At 43.9% G+C, this 17,698-nt stretch overlaps 1 protein-coding gene across 5 annotated transcripts in view; it reads right to left on the bottom strand.

Annotated features, from left to right (window-relative positions):
• Nucleotides 1–3,576: 3,576 nt before the first annotated feature.
• Nucleotides 3,577–17,698, bottom strand: part of LOC105020485 (paralemmin-2) — an 84,741-nt gene continuing 70,619 nt past the window's right edge. For 4 of the 5 annotated variants that reach the window (XM_029117069.2, XM_029117071.2, XM_029117072.2 and 1 more), the window contains 4 exons: nt 14,249–16,937; nt 12,953–13,146; nt 9,606–9,644; nt 3,577–8,682 (listed from right to left, as the gene is read on the bottom strand). In XM_029117069.2, coding sequence (XP_028972902.2) covers nt 8,560–8,682; nt 9,606–9,644; nt 12,953–13,146; nt 14,249–16,937 — 3,045 coding nt within the window. In that variant the 3' untranslated portion in view covers nt 3,577–8,559. The remainder of the gene's footprint in view (nt 8,683–9,605; nt 9,645–12,952; nt 13,147–14,248; nt 16,938–17,698) is intronic. The other variant, XM_029117070.2, reaches the window with a different exon arrangement.

The following is a 17,698-nucleotide window of genomic DNA, read 5'->3' on the forward strand; positions in this document are numbered from 1 at the left end:
AACTAGAACAAAAAAATGTGAACACATTACTCCTGTCCTGGCGTCCTTACACTGGCTGCCTGTTAGGGTTAGGGCAGATTTTAAGGTTTTACTCCTAAATCAATACATGGACTTGCTCCTACTTACCTTGCTGAAATGATCCAGCCATACATACCTACACGTAACCTACGATCGCAAGATGCAGGCCTTTTAATTGTACCTAGAATTTCTAAACAAACAGTTGGAGATCAGGGCCTTTTCTCATAGAGCTCCACTCCTGTGGAATGATCTGCCAATTAAGGTTAGAAATGCAAACTCAGTGCAAACTTTCAAGTGTCTACTAAAAACTCATCTCTACAGCACGGTTTATAATTAGGTGTAGCCTGGCCCGGGGGCGTGAAGGTGACCAGTAGGTTTGATACTGTCCACCCTTGCTGTCTTGCCAGGTGGGCTCTCATCGCCACTGGGATGCCCTCCCTCCAATGCCTTTCGGGGGAAGAGTCACTGGCTTGTTGTTGACTATCTGTTGCGCACTTGTGCAATTGAGCTGTACGCTGCTAGCAATACTCGGCCCTCATTCAGGGGGGTTGCAGTTGGTGGGTGTCCCTTTGGTTGATGCCTGGCAATGTCGGTGGATTGAATTCCTGCCTGTTGGGCCCTGTCCGGGGCCTCCCCCGGGTAGGGCCACAGTGTCACTGGACCCCCCCCGTCTCAGTTCCAAGGTGTTACGCTGCTATATTATTGTGCTGGGGGATATGAGGAATGCACTACAAACTTTTTTTCAGTCTCCTCCAGTTTAAAATTTTAGGAGGAGATGAGGTCCTGGTCCACACCTGTGGATTACCTGGTTTGGGGGGCCTGTTGCTGTCCCTGTCCTTGTCCACCTGGTCATACTTCTGACCTAGTCTAAAATCAAATAGACTCTGGATTTAGCCCAGAGACATTTATTTATTATTCCAATTGGACTCTTAATTTCTCACCCGGCACAGACAGAAGAGGACTGGTCACCCCTCTGAGTCTGGGTCCTCTCTAGGTTTCTTCCTAAAATTCGACCTTCTTAGGGAGTTTTTCCTAGCCACTGAAATTCAACACTACTGTTGTTTGCTCCTTGGGGTTTAAGGCCGGGTGTCTCTGTAAAGCACTTTGTGACAACTGCTGTTGTAAAAAGGGCTTTATAAATACATTTGATTGATTTGATTGATAATTTCTTCCTCGGATGAATTTTCTGCATCATTACTCCAGTCTTCAGTGTCACATGATTCTTCGGAAATCATTCTAATATGGTGATTACATTTTTTTTCAAAATAAATGTAATTTTAAAATAGATTAAAATAGAAAAGTATTTTTAAATTATCATAATATTGTCACAATATTACTGATTTTTTAATTGTTTTTTAATCAAATTCAGCCTTGGTGAGCAGAAGAGACTTCTTTTAAAAACATTAAAAATCTTACAGATCTAAAACTTTTGACCGGTAGCGAATTAGGCTATAGATTGCTATAAATTGCTCAATATTTAAGTGTATTTACATTTAAACAAACAAGAGTGCAAGTGAGCTTGAAAAATTAAACCAAACATATTTACATGAAAAACAAATAAAATAAATAAATTGTACATAAAACCAAATCAAATAAAAAATAAATGCATTCTATAATAAAATATAAGGATACAGATTTAGATTCTTACTCTGCGTGACTTCTTTGCTGCAAAGTCGTCAATCACCTAATCATATGACACAGTCTCACATGTTTCGTGGGTAATACTCAAAATAGCAAGTCCTGATAAGCGCTCCTGGGCAATTGTGGATCTCAGGTATGTTTTGATTAGTTTGAGCTTTGAAAAGCTTCTTTCTGCACTGGCTACAGTAACAGGTAAGGTCAATGCAATCCGAAGAGCTGTCCAGAGATTGGGGTACATTTCGGGCAAATGCTGAGTGTGAATAAATGACAGGAGGCTAAGCAGGGTCATTTTGCTTGACGGCAGTTGTGGAAAGTTTGTCAACTCAAGAGCAAGTTCCCTTCCACTGATGTCTGCATCTTTGTTTTGGCGAAAGAGTTTTACTAAGTGTCTCACATTGTGCTCCCAATTCGCTTAGTGTCAGACTCTGGAAGTTAAGGAACACGCGATCATTGTATTGTTACATTTATTTTTATTAAAACTAATACAGCAAAAAATAACGCATTATTTATAGAAGTCAGAAGAACATACCTTTACTTTGAGCTTGTCTTTCTTCCTCAAACATTTTCCTCTTCCTCTTCTCAGCTCCAGACAGATGGCGTTGGGATGCCATTTCTATTAAAATTCTGATTTCAATTCAATTAACTAAAAAGCATAGCTGAGTTGCTGACATGACTTTGACTCTGACGAGACTTTGTGATGTTATGACAGACAAGATGCAATCCAAATATGTGAAGTCGATATTACCATAGAGATTATAATATTTGGTATTTTATTTTTGTCAGCACATTTTTGTCATGCAAAATGCCAAATATATAGGCCTAAGCAACTAAGCATTACTAAAGTTTAGAGCGCCACAAAAAAAAGGTCTCTTGTTTCTAAAAAGTGTGGTGGAGTCCATGTGTGTGAATACTGTGATAATTACGGTACTCAAGGTCTACCACTATATCACAGGCGGCATTATGCAAATTAGTGTGTGACGCGCTACTGTGTATATTTCTCATGTTTTTGTATTTTATCATTCTATTCTTATGTATTTATCATATTTTTCTGAAATTTGTCATGTATAGCCTACAGAGCTATCCTTTTAATGTATGTAGTGGGTCTGGGTATTTTTGTAGCTACCGTCTTTGTGAACTGTATCATGTTTAGTAAGGTCCACGCAATGATTCTTCTAAAAGTGCTCACCCGAGCTTTTAGTAACATTATTAATAAAATATTTATTATGAACGTCATAAGATTGGGGGCCCCCCTTGAAAGGTGGGGCCCTAGGCGACCGCCGGCTCTGTTCCGGAGTCATGTATTACTTTCTTTATCTTTTTCCTCTAGTGTCAATTATTCTCTCTTTTCTGTTAGTATTTTTTTCAATCTTGTTTCTCCTCATGCCACTTTATATTTTCTGAATGTTGGGTAAAGGGGATATTTTGATTGGTTAATTACGTTTGATCGACCGTGGAACTCACAAAGATTAGTTATTTTAACCACAGCCTTTCCGACTTGCAGTCCATACTTTAACACAACACATAAGGTGTGTGTGTTTGTGGTTTTACTATACATGTAGGGGCGAGAAGACCCCACAATGATAGTAAAACCTGACCATTTGGTCACCACAAGGTTTTTCGGCCTGACCCAGCAAGGAAATTGTATTTCTCTGGATTAGGAGATTGGTTCTAAATTTTTAGGGTTTGTTTTAGGGTTAGGTTAAGTTTAGTTATAAAAGTTAGGCTATTGAGGTTCCGGTTAGGTTAGGATTAGATTAAGGGGAAAATAGGAAATAATTTTTGTGGTTCCCACAAGGAAATAGGAACATGTTTGCATGGATAAACAGTTAGTACATTTAAATTGGTAAACGAAAGGCCAGTAAAATTGCAAGGGCAAACCCGATTACTCAGCTGCTTAACAGATTAATCAACCAATCATCACAAAATTAAACAATTTATTTTTAATGAGAAAATAATTATATATGAATATTGTGAGCCTTACAAGTACTATATAAACCAATATTTGCAGAATATGCCCATATAATCGGGTTAACACATATAAGCAGACCTTCAGATATGTTTGTGACCACTTTATGACACCGCTGATGCTCCTTGCAAGCCATAGGGCAACATCACCACCCCCCTTCACCCAGAATCTACTGGCGCTTTGAAGGACACTACATGTAAGATAGCAAAGCAAAGCCTCTGCGGTTACAATGATAAGTAATGCAATAAAAAATAAAAACACCACAAATTCAAAATGAACACAATCAACTGATAATTCTTTCTCGTGTGCATGTTAATTAAAATTCCACAAGTGTTCAGTAATGTCAGAGGCCTACAATCAGAAACCTGTCTCACTCTGTGTTCAAATCCCTTGGCAGAACTGTCGGGAAGTATTGTAGAGTCTCATGAAGTAGCATGGAGTATCATTAAGTATCGCAGAGTATTCACTAGTGAATGTTGTCTGCTTCAGCACTGAATTGCAATTGTTTCTGCACAGCAAAAAAAAACACAGCAAATCAGTCAGAACTCCACCATGCTATATTTCTGATTGTCAAAATAGTGTGGCTCCACAGCAAATCAGAACTCGACCATGATATATTTCTGATAGTCAAAATAGCGTAGCTCCATTCAGATCTCTTCCTGAGTTCACAATATAAACTGTCTGTTTGTCCCAGATGGCACCATATTCCCTATATAGTACACTGCTTTTGAGCCGAGCCTGGTCAAAACGAGTGCACTAAGATTGGAAGAATGTGCCTTTTGAGACAGAGGCTCAGTTTCAGGCGCAGGGCTACTGCCTGTGGTTTTGACGTTACAGTAGCTCTGATGAAATCTGAAGATGCCCCGCTTCTTCTGTCATCATCTTCCTTCATAGTGTGTCAACATTTTTACTGTGCTCTTACTTGGTAATTTGTGCTGCGAAATGGTTTCATAATATTTACACATGGCAACCTGCACTACACCTGACTGGTTATACAGTATGCTTAACCAGGTAACTATTGGAGAAACAACTAGCTACTTCCTATATGATCAATTTCATCTCTTTCTTAAAAAGTCTTCCTTCAAATCTAGGAGTTGTGCTCTTTTTGTATCATATTCCCTGGAAGCATTCTCCTATAAAAAGACACCTGTACATTGTAAAGATATATGGCAATTATAGTAATTGAAGTGTCAGTTTAGCCTTATGCTAATAAAACGTCAGTGTGCTATGAAGCCTTGTCTTGTAACACTAACCTTCAATTTGCATATTTTTCAGTTGTAGATTCAATATCCTAAAAGACCATACACACACACACACACACAACAAAACCGCTCACAAATGCACACACACAAACAATAATATATAGCTTGATTACATTTGTGTACATAGCATTAAAATATAGGCCTCTGTAAAACTATTTTCCTTTAGTGTTTGTTCCACTGCACAAATAAAAAGTCTCATTATTAAAAAAGTGTCTCCCACATACATCAATGTAACCAAGCGAGAGAAAAAAACTTCTCCTTTTGCAAGTTAAAATTATTTTCAGATGAAAACCTCATTGTCTTTCTGTTTATAATTTCAACTTATCCACAATATCTTTCAGTAACACCTAACTTCTGCCTATCTTCAGCTCTCATCAACTACCTATCAGTTTTATTTTCTGTTCAACTTCCTAGGTCACAGATTAATCTCTTTTCAACTCCCTAGGTCACAGATGAATCTCTTTTCAACTCCCTAGGTCACAGATGAATCTCTTTTCAACTCCCTAGGTCACAGATTCATCTCTTTTCAACTCCCTAGGTTATAGATACATTTCTGTTCAACTTCCTAGGTCACAGATTAATCTCTTTTCAACTTCCTAGGTCACAGATTAATCTCTTTTCAACTCCCTAGGTCACAGATTAATCTCTTTTCAACTCCCTAGGTCACAGATGAATCTCTTTTCAACTCCCTAGGTCACAGATTCATCTCTTTTCAACTCCCTAGGTTATAGATACATTTCTGTTCAACTTCCTAGGTCACAGATCAATATCTGTTCAACGTTGTGGACAATCTTAGAAAGTTAACGGCTCAGTTCTGATGGTCTGAGTGAACAGAATATCTCAACTTCACCCATGAAATTCAGTCCTGGGAATCCCAACTCCACTCCGTCTCCCTTCCTTTTCCTTGCCATCTTCTCCATCTCATTCTACTGCTCTCCCTTTCTTACCCCCCCCCACTAGCGTCACCAAGGCAACACTGGTCACCTCACACACGCAGGGCATGGCCCAAATGGCACCCTAAATTTGATTTGCCCGTTGGGCACTATACACCATGTTGGGAAAAGGGTGCCATTTGGGACTGAGAATTAGTATAATCAGAGAAACACACATCTTGTGTGTGGCTAAAGCAGAAACAAAATGAAATATTTTTCAACTCTTATTAGGACACTGTAGTCCATTAAATACTAAATGAAACATTACATGCATCATATAAAAACAAGTCTTGGAACGCTATAAACCCTTAATAAGTTCGTTGAATGTGGACTCCCAAATGGTACCCTATTCCTTATACAATGCATCTTCTACCAGAGCCTGGTGACCGGAACGTCCATATGACAGGCGCGTCATATAGGTGATAGATACCATTTGAGATGTGTTTTTTACATGGCGGCAACCAAACTCTGAGCAGAAATATATTTTCTTTTGCGAGGGCACAGCACACAGCCTGCTTCTATATGTATTTCTAAGATCCTGTTTTGTGGCCAAGTAGTTTCGGACAGGTCCTGTTTACGAAGAACAACATCCACCCACAGAGAACAAGTAAGTGCTGCTTTGGTGTAGTAGTGATGTTTGTCAACAGAGTGATACAGGTCTGGTGTTTTATCTCAGTGGGTTAAGCATCAGATCAACCATCAGTTGTTCTTGCTGATTGCATTCCGTAGAGAAGAGAGAAATTATATTTCCTGTTCTGTCTTAACAGGAATTGGACAAAGAGGAGAGTACTTGCCTTGATGTTTCCACAATACTTTGACTGGTAATGATGAAAAACATGCCCTATTCAGGACATGACAACAGGATTGAAACGTTAACATTTTCATGCAAACTATTGCTTTCAACTGACGGTGGTGTTTTGAAGGTTTTCGGTCCTTGACTTCAAGACACTCAGTCAGAATGGTATCATCAAAGAACAGTTTTTCCCTCGGCTACAGCGGTCAAAAATGAAACTATCTGCAGAGACATTATTGCAGTATTTCCCTGAATGCCATGTAGCAAACATCAAAACATTTATCTAGACAGGTCCTTCACACACATCCATCCTATTGCATTATGTTACAAACTGCTTACATCAGAGAAGCGCTGTTTAAACATTGAGTATGCACTGTAGGTACAAAATAAATGATCTGTGGATTCCACAGCAAGAGAAATATCTGACATAAATACTTAAAAAACACAGCCTGTTTTGAAACCTTTTACAGTATTAGAAGAGACGTCCAGCAACACATTTCCTAACACAACACATGTGTCTGGGGTTGGAGCAACCACACTTGGTGATGGTCAAACATTTTGGAGTGACCACAATCCTCCTTAAGGACGGTCAGTTGGCGCCCTCACTGCCCTCATCTCTGTGGAGAACAGGTCCCGGATCAGGCACAGCTATGAGCGTAAAAGGGAATATATTCTGTTGAATACAGTTCACATTGGGTTACGTATTAAACTTATCTGCTGATCGCCTTTCTGCCCAACACTATGAAAAGCCAGGTAGTGTTGAACGTTATAACTGAACACTGATGCCACATGGCACCAGAAGCCCATGATGTCTCGTTGGCCGTTTCCAAGAGGAGTTGGTGACCTTGTTGACTGAACAGGTGTCCCTCGTAGTGGTTATAAGGATCCAGTAGAAAGGCTCAAATGCTCCCATGATGGAGACTGCCTCTGTTGTAGCTTGTACTGGACCAGATACTTTTCTATTGACTTTATCAACGAAGACATTCTGTTCATCTCATCAATGTTCTTACTACATTTGTTTAACTTAATAATAGCAATAACATTTTCTCCACTCTCTTATAATACCATCCATGACGTAAAACACACGTGTAGTATTTGTATATTCGTTAGAACTACTATATTATATCTTTTCATTCCTCAGACAACTATGCTCCCAATCCAAACATGCTCTTCAGTCTGGAGAAACTCAGATATGCGCCATAGCTTATCACCTACATGAACAGAACAGGCTACATCTTAAAATGTTATGAACGAAAGGGCTTTATAGCCGCTTACAGAGAACAGCCATTAGCTAGCAGAGAACTGCTGGCCATAGAGCTGCATAGCCATGCCTCCAATAACATGATAACACTAGTTGTCTGTGGGATGTAATCTGGAGAACAGCTAAACACTGGACTGTTCCCTACAAACTGTGGTGTGCTTGTTTTGACAAGGCCTCACTGCACAAGATAGGGAATAGTGTGTCATTACAAACACAGCCTACTTTCCAGTGACTCTAGTCATTCCTACATTCTTCTTCACATCACAGATAAAACAAGATCACTGGCAGGCTAATGTCTCCTTGTGAACCACTTCAATACAAGATTATCATTGTTAATATCGTCATTATTCTTAATGTTAAACCGATCAAATGCGTTTGTTTATCAAAAAACTTCAAAAAAATCCCAAAGTGGAACTTAACACATGATCTTTGACCCCACCATGCTGTCTTCATGGCTCCTTGTGTGTTGCTCGGCAACCAGCTGTATCCCATGAGTCTCTCTGTTTATTGTGTGGATAGGGCTGGCTGAGTCTTCCTCCGGGCTGGTGCATCCAGCAGATCATGTGATTAGAATACTTAGTAAAATAAATACTTGTGGTTGGCTTGCTGTGTCCTCCATCCCTCCATCTCCTCCATCCCTCCATCTAGCCCTCTAATTGTGACAGTCACAGAATTGGGAGTGAAATCTACTCCTCTTCCTCCTCCTCTTCCTCCTCTTCCTCCTGTCCATCCTCGTTAGCGTAAATCCCTGCCTCCCACCTCAGGGCCATGTTGCTTTTCCTACGTGTGACTCGAGTCGCCTCCAGCACCTGGTGACCAAGACAACAGAAGGCAAAATCAGTTGTCAGGGAGCTCCAGGAGAACACCCTGCTACACATGGGGGTGACTACAGATGTAATGGGCTTATCCCAGTCCTTTTTACTGCAGCAGAGTCTGCTTAGTTAGATAGTTGCTGCCATAATTTCCGAGGTGTGGCGACTATGGAAAAACAAATCACACCTCCCCCATTACTGACTGGCACGGCAGACTGGCACGGCGGACTGGCACAGCAGACTGGCATGCGACAACAACAGTGTTCTGATACCAACGCTGTCAAGACATTTAGCCTGGCCCTCACCTTTGACCCGTTCAGACAGAGGAGGAGAATACAGGTTAATTAAGGGAGAATGCTGTATTGTGGTAGGTCAAAGGTATTAGTTAAGGTCAGGGGTCAGGAACTGTCAACTGGGAACAAACTGTCTGAGTGAACAAACCCACAGACACATAAGACTCCTGTGATGCCAGATCACACCCTATAAACTATTAAGTGCACAACATGGGGTATTAGGGACGCAAAAACTGAAACCAAAAGACAAGGCACATAACACATGCAGATATCTCCATCTCCTGGAGTCATAGAAATAGAATCCCTAGAACAGTTACCTCCATTCAATTACATACAGAACCGTTCTAGCAATTCTATGTTTCCAGAAGTTCACGTGAAGCCTGATTGACAACACAACATGCAAGTCCACCAACACAGGGTGCAATTGACACACTGAAAAGGGAATATGGAGCTATCTAGTACACACCCACACACACACCCACACACAGACAGCAGAGCAGACAAACACGGACAGAGTGTAGACAGGTACACAGACAGTAAAGCAAACAGCCTAGCCTGTAAGCAGAGCATTTAGACAGACAGGCAGACAGTAAGGGCAGATAGTCAGACAAACAGGCAGATAGGTACCTCTGTAGTAACCTCGCTAGAGAGCAACAAACGGGCATACTGACAGACAGAGAGACAGACAGGGAGTCAGACAGACAGACAGATGAACAGACAAACAGAGGAGATGGAGGAGACAGACAGACAGATGAACAGACAGACAGAGGAGACAGAGAGACCCACATGGACAGACAGGGAGACAGAGGAGACAGACAGACAAATGAACAGATAGACATAGAGACAAACAGATGAACAAACAGACAGAGAGACAGAGACAGACAGATGAACAAACAGACAGAGAGACAGAGACAGACAGATGAACAGACAGACAGAGAGACAGAGACAGACAGATGAACAGACAGACAGAGAGACAGAGACAGACAGATGAACAGACAGACAGAGAGACAGAGACAGACAGATGAACAGACAGACAGAGAGACAGAGACAGACAGATGAACAGACAGACAGAGAGACAGAGACAGACAGATGAACAGACAGACAGAGAGGAGATAGAAGGAAATCATTAGAGAAAATGTCAATGCATAAAACGTTACAGGCCTCATCCCAAACTGCACCCTATTCCCTCCATGGTGCACCGTGTTTTGGTGGGCCAGTAGGGTGCACTACAGAGACAGTAGGGTGCAATTTGGGATGAACCCATCATGTGACATCATGGGGACAGATCAACAGCACTGATGATGTGGCAGGGGATGTGAAACTTTCTGTGCCCTCTGATAACCCTCTTATAACTCCCAAATGGAACTATTCCCTATATAGCGCACTATGTTAGGGCTCTACATTGGGCAATAGGGCGGCATTTGGAACACCTGCTATTTCTAAATATGTATTGTTTAATGACGGTTACAGTAGTAAGTGTTTCTCAAGGGTTGATTCAGTTGATATGAAACTCAGGGAGTCCTTACCACTAGCAGTTGTCATTCAGAGGACTGATGTGAAGCTTGTCAACTGGCTTTCTTTTTATTTAATGTATATTAGGTATTATCTATGTCCAGAGTTGGGGAGTAACGGATTAAAAGTAAAACCGTTACGTTACCAACAACAATATTGTAACCGGATTAAAGATACTTTTGAAAAAATGTATGATTACTTTTGGATTACTTCAATTGAAAAATAATTGGTGCGCGAAATAATTATGACACGTATGTTTGAGTTTATTATTTAATGTTATAAAAACATCGTTATTTGAAACAAAATATGAATTGCGCGCCTCAGTTGTGTGTGTGATCATCATGCGCGCAAAGGTGGACGCCCATAACCAGTTCAGTGACGGAGGAAGTTTAGGTTGGTTGGTTGGATGGCTAGTAAAAACAGAATATATCTTCGGTAATATTAGCCGGCTCATATAACATTTTATTTAGTTATCTACTCGACGCATAAATCTCAGAACAATGATAGGCAATAGGCTTACCTGGCGTTATATATTTTTCAAGTTTTATTTGTCGAATGCACCGAACAACTTTTACAGGAATATTTCAGATTAGGCAACTATTTGTTAGATAGCTGTAATGTGGCGCGGCATTCAATATAAAACATTATATGGAATTTACCACGAAATTTGAGGAGAAAAGGTGTGTTGGGAAGCACTCTGCCAAAGGATGATTATTTGCATTTGACGTGGCCACATGAACTCCCTCCATACAGGTAGGCCATGTGATTCTGCTTGCTTTGCATCTATGAAAATTGTGTTCATTGATTATCATTGGCTGCTGACGTCATTTACTTTAAGCTAAGAGTGCAGGTTTATAACCATAATTTATTTATTTCATTTGCATTTTGAAAATCCATCACTGATGGCCATAATAATCGCAGGTTACATTCGGGCAGGTAAATCTTATTTCTATGCGGGTGTTCACGATTGCAAACGTGCATTCGCGTGCTGGGGGTTACTGCAAAATTTTAACAATGTTAGTTGTGGAGCAAATCCTCAGACTACTGCAGATTTAGTTTATGCGCGAAAAGCTACACATTTTTATATACAACAACAATAATACCCTTTTCGAGTAATTGCCATTTATTTTCCAACAATGTTTGGAAGCAATTAAAAACATGAATAAAATACAAATAACGGAACAGTCTTAAGCATCATTAGATTTTGGGTTCTGTTCAGATAAAAAGTCAGATTCTGGAAGATCGAGGTTTACTGGATTAATTGGAACGACTGAATATCTGACAGACCTTTAGCGTGTAATGCAGAGATGTAGCCCAATCATATTGAAGTAGAAAGCAATGGTTTAGAAACCCATTTCCAAAGGCGCAGTAGCCTACACCAGTGTTTTTCAACCCTGGTCCTGGAGGCACACTGCCCTGCATTTAGATCTCTCCCTGCTATATCACACCTAATTCAAATGATCAGCTCATTATCAAGTCCTTGATGAGCTACATCAGGTATGGGAGGGCTGAGAGAGATCTAAAAAATGCAGGGCGGTGTGCCACCAGGAGTAAGGTTGAAAAACACTGGCCTACACAACCCATAAAGTAAAAGGCCAGCTACGTAAACTCTAACATTGATTGATCCCGCACAAGGTGTTCAGTTGGTTATACGTTATTCCTATGTTTTCCAATGCCTCTTATTATGGAAGTAATATAATTACAGATTACATTACTGAGTTTGAGTAATCAAAAAGTTACGTTACTGATTACAAAGGTGGACAGGTAACTTATAGCTGTAACAGATTACATTTAAAAAGTAACCAACCTAACCCTGTCAATATCATAAACATTTTGTTAATGCCCTTTCCCTCATTCAATTTTAGTTTTTTGTTTTACACCCAAATGTTGTGATATCCAATTTGTGATTATTAAGTCTGCCACTGTAGCGACTCCCAGCAGACCTGTGACAGTCAATGTTGGGAAGTCTCTTCCGAAGCACATTTCAATGCTGTTCTGGTCTTATCACGCTGCTTGCTCAAACAGGGAGCATAAAATATGACCCTGACACGCCTGAAGGATCTCACTTTGACCTTCACCCTCCATTGGGCTCACAGTTCCTAAAGCCACCACAAGGAGTCGCTAGACATGAGTGCTCCCTTTTGCTTTTATTCTCAATTGACATTCTTTAACCGGGTAGTGACTTGGCCTGGGGTGGAGGGGGGATTGAATGTTTCCATCACAAATGGCAGCCTATTCCCTACCTAGTGCCCTTCATTAGACCAGCGCCCTAAGGACCATTACGCTGTCATGTATTTGGGACAAAGGGTTCTGGAATGACTGAAACCGTTGGCAACCACAGGACAGTCGTGTACTCTGTACAAGCTACATCCTGCAGAAACTGAACTCAATCTGTGGACAGTAACACGGCCATTCACGGCCTGGCTGGTAACCATGGGAACAACGGGACACGTGACACCTACGCTGTTGTCCTCTACTTTCTCCCGGCGCTTCACTTTGTGCGTCTCGTAGTCTTCCATCAGGGTCTGCATGAAGTTTTTGGGACGCCCACTGCCTCCTGAGTCGTCACTGCCCATATCTGAGAGGGGGGAGGGCAGGGGACCCTCAGAGGAGCTGGGGGACACAGGAGGAACGGGACGAACCTTCTCTATCTTTCCTGCCGAGTTTAGAGACAAGACAGGAGGAAGCAGCATTTTACAACACGTCAGAACCACCTTGTCTTCAATTGATAGAGGGTATACGTCCACAAATAACATACAATTCCCTTTGTGCTGCACTACTTTTTACCAGGGCTCATGTGGATAATCTGGAAGACACTGTTTCAAGTGAATGCAGCATGCAGTACTCTCTAAATCCACAAGGGGGCATTAGAAGCTCTCTATTGCTCTCTCTGTTTCATAAGAAAAACCAGCAACTCCAACAGCTCCTGTTTGTAATCTTGGCCTAGTGAAGGTAACTATTACTGAAGTTCTGTTCCTGGGCTCCATTGACTGGCTTAGTTGTATGCCTGTGTCCCACTACTTGTGAATGGACTCTACAGCAATCTCATCTTTGTGTGTATGAATGCATGTCAATACCAAAAGTTTTGGCCTTTTCCAATATGACAAGCATCAAGTGAGTAACTCAAACTTTACTTTAATGTTAGTTGTCCCAAAGAATTTCAAAACAAGAAGTACGCCCAGTTTGAATGAACTCGCCGCTGCCCTGTGTTTTGATACTGACATCATATTGATGTGAGTAGCCTAGAAACAGCTTAGATGGCAGCTGAGTTTTGAAGTACATTGCTGTGCGTTCCATAGTGAGTCCATCCACCACAAGTATGACTCATGCAAGTGACTAAGCCAGCTAAAGAAGTTCCAAAATTTTCCTTGGACTGAAACGATAACTGCCTGGATGATTTTATGTGGGGAATAATGGCTGAAATGCTCTATGTGTATATGTTCCTCAGTTTTAAAAGCCTTCTGATGGGAAAAATACTGTTGAGTTGCATTTCAAAACTCCAACAGGAATGCTGTGAAAGGATGCTCCTTGATGATGGGCTGCCTTGATCTGCCTCTGATATTCTAGATCTACTGCTTATAAATAAAACCCTTCAGATGTAACTGACAGAGCCTCTAGTTCTTAATTCTAAGGCTGCCTAGCAATATCCCAGTAATAAATAAGGGGACTTCTTACAGCACCAAGTAAAAGGCAGTTAGAAAGGGTTCAGGATGCCATTTCAAAGTCAAGTCTCCATCCACTGCGTGAGATTGTCTCACCTGGAGCCGTCTTGCTGGTGAGGGTTAGCTTGGTGGGTGGCAGGTGCCCTGAGAGGCTGAGTCTAGCAGGCAGACTGTTGGTTTTTTGCTTGTCCCCTGGGGAGATGGTCATCGTCATGGGCCTCCCGGTCTGATTGGTTCTGGGGCCCAGCGCTGACCGCACTGCTCCCAGGCTCTGTCTCTGCTTCTTCAGCTCCTCCTCCCTCTGCTGTGCTGCTCGGATCTCCTCCTCGATCATGGACAGCGTCCTTTGCTTGCGGGAGCGCAGCTTGAAAGGCCCGGCACTCTGCTCCGACTCCTGGGCCCTGGGGCTCGTCGCCGTGCTGCGGAGCTCGGCAGCCTCGGAGTACTTGGAGAAGTAGCTGAACTGGTCTTTGTCACCGGCGGTGGGGGACGGCAGAGGGGGCTCAGCGGGCCGGGGGGGGACGTAGACAGGGGTGCGGACTGGGACGGGATCTGGATTTAGGGCCAGGGAACGACTCAGGGCGGACTGGACGATGATCTTGGGACCTCCTGCGGATGGCCTCTGGGGAGGCCTCTCTGCCTGGGCTGTGGGGGACTGTTGCCGGGGAGATGGGGGCGGAGTTGGCTGGTACTGGGGTGGAGTTGATTGAAGGGATTGACCGGGTGTTGGAGACTGCTGCAGTGAGTCTGGCGGTGAGTGTTGCTCGGGGGATGAAGAAGCTTGTGGCTTGGGGGATGGAGGAGAGTGCAGCTGGGGAGATGGAGGTGGGTGGAGGTCTAGAAGTGGTGGAGGGTGAAGGTCTAGGGGAGTAGGTGACAGATGTTCTGGGGGTGGAGATGAGAGCTTCCCAGAAGAAGGTGGAAGGACATCTAAGTCTAGATGCCTCTCAGTGGGGGGGAGGGGAGAGGACTCCGTGCCCAAACGGGGGCTCTCCTGCCACCCCTCTCCGTGCCTGGACTGGTTCCTCAGGGCCTGCTGGATAGCGCTCTGCACCAGGATACCAGCATGGTACTCCAGCTCCTCCTCCGACACACCCTGGCCCTGTCCGTCATGGGAAATGGGAGTCCCGCCCTCTGTCTTGCTGTTCAGGGGTGTGGTGGCCTGGGGGGTGCATGGCAACGAGTCCCCCAAGTAGGCTGACATGGTCTCGTTGGAGGCCCCGCTGTCCGAGACATTGTCCATGCTGAAGTCGTTGGACAGGGTCTCCAGGATGGTGGTGTCCTGGGAGCGCAGGGACAGCTCGTCGAGCCCAGAGTCGCACTCCTCGGGGTGGCAGGAGGAAAGGGAGGCACTGGGGCTGTGGAGGGAGGATGCACAATGCTGCTCAGAGTCACCCTCGTCTTTCAGGAAGGTCATGACTGCCCGGGCACAGGTGAAGTCTCCGTCCCTGTCCTCTGTCCAGGCCTCCTTGGGACCACTGTCCATGGCCTCGCCCTGCCCCAGGTTGTTGGTGGGTGACTGGGCCTCTCCTTGGTGGCAGTGCGTCCTCTCTGTCCTGACAGTGGTGGTGGTCATGTCGCTGTCCTCTAGTGGCGAACCCAGGTAACCGCTGTATCCCACGGTGACGGAGCCGAAGGATCGCTCCACACGGGAGACATCATCTGACGCTCTAGAGAAGGGCTTGGCCGAGTACAGCTGTGGTGCCACGCTCCTCCTGGGTGCCGCAACCTGTGACTTCTCGTCCGCCTGCTTCCTGTCGTGTTCGATCTGAAGGAACTGCTTCCGGGCTGCTGCAAAGTCAATTTGCTCCACCACAATGTCCTCTTTGGTACTCTGGAGCTCTCCTGGGTCATGGTTGGAGTCCGGGTCGAAGCTCGGGTCGAAGCTCGGGTCGAAGCTCATGGAGTACGTCTGAGGCAACCCCCCGGTGAACTCTGACCTGCGCTGCTGCTTCCTCTCCTCGTACTTCCTATGTGACTCCAGTTTGTCTGGCTCCAGTTCCTCCTCCAGGCTCTTCTCCTGCGGAGGATTCCACCACTTCGTGCCCATGCCTGGGTTCTTCTTCACGGCCTGTCCCCGGATCAATTCCAGGCGCTCCCTCTCCAGCTCTGCTACCTCCTCTGAAGGACGAACCTTCTTCACACGCACCTCTTTCTCACATGGGTCAAACAGCTTTGACGGCTTTTTCTCCTCCTGGAAGGCCCGCAACTCGAATCGTGCCTCCTTTTTTAGCGGTGTCATGTTTGGGGATGTAATCCCCTCCCCTTCTGGTTTGCTGTAGTGCTCATGCTCTCCTCTCATTGGTCCAGAGTGGCCGTTGGTTCTGGTGTTACTGACTTCGTGTTGGTCTATGAATGTGGTCTGCTTCCTCCCCTCCACTATGACATCCTGGACGGTCTGTAGGGACTGTGTGTCTGTGTTGGAGACGTGGACAGAAGGAGACGCCCCAACGATTTCAACCTCCCCAGGGTGTCCCTCAGGGCTGGCATTGCCGTTAGCGGGTGTGTTGTCAGGTCCTGGGTCACAGCAGTTTGCCTCCAACACCTCATCCAGGTAAGCTATCTCCTGGGCTCCCTCCATGTCCAATTGCTGCGTCTGGTGTTTGTTGCCTAGGCAGTTGAGCCCTTGGCTGGGGTAGGAGCTTTCTGGATGGGCCCCTACCTCCATGGTGTTGGTATTGCTAGTTGGGATTACACTGACAGAGTCCAGGAAACTGACGCTCTTTCTCTCCGGCCTGTCTCTCTTCAGCTCACAACTACCATCCTCTGAGGGCTTTGATGATTTCTGGAAGACAGACAGGAAGATGTTAGATTACTTTTCTACCGTCTGGGCAATGTGTGGTTTGTGAGTTAGTCCAAATTGGCACACTATGCCCTGTTTTGTGCACTTTGGACACACTGAACCCCATCTCTCATGTAGTGCATGGTGCACCTGTGGGTTCCTGGTCAAAAGAACTGCATAAGAAAGTTAATAGGGTGCCATTTTGGACACATCTCATATGAGGTTTAATCAAGCAGATCTCTAAGGGGGATTTCTGATCAATGTTATTCAGTGTCTCTGCAATGCAACCTCAGCATTCAATACCATTTTAAAATCAGAATGGCCTTATCCTCTAGTCCCTAGGCCTAGGTCTCTAGGCCTTATCCTCTAGTCCCTAGGCCTAGGTCTCTAGGCATTATCCTCTAGTCAGTGCTAAATGCCAAAATGTAATTTGCAAAGTACCTTTAAACCTTCTCGAATAGACTTGTTGTAATGCTGCTACTAATGACTGACAATAATTAGAAGAAGAATACACAAGCTCTACACTGAATTTGGTCTTGAATAAGAATGAGAAATACCTCCATTGATGCAATTTGGAAGAATAAAACAGGAAGAATGAACCAAATACATAACAAATATGTAATTCTGTGTCCTGCTACATCAGATCCCCACGAGTCCCTGGGACGGCTGGCATGGGACCAGCATTCATAATGACAGGGTCTGCTGCGGAGAGGTAATGGTGAACTCTGAACCCTGTATGCAATCTAATCCTTTCATCAATAATG

This window comes from Esox lucius, chromosome 23, assembly GCF_011004845.1.
Source record: "Esox lucius isolate fEsoLuc1 chromosome 23, fEsoLuc1.pri, whole genome shotgun sequence".
Taxonomy (NCBI): Eukaryota; Metazoa; Chordata; class Actinopteri; order Esociformes; family Esocidae; genus Esox; species Esox lucius.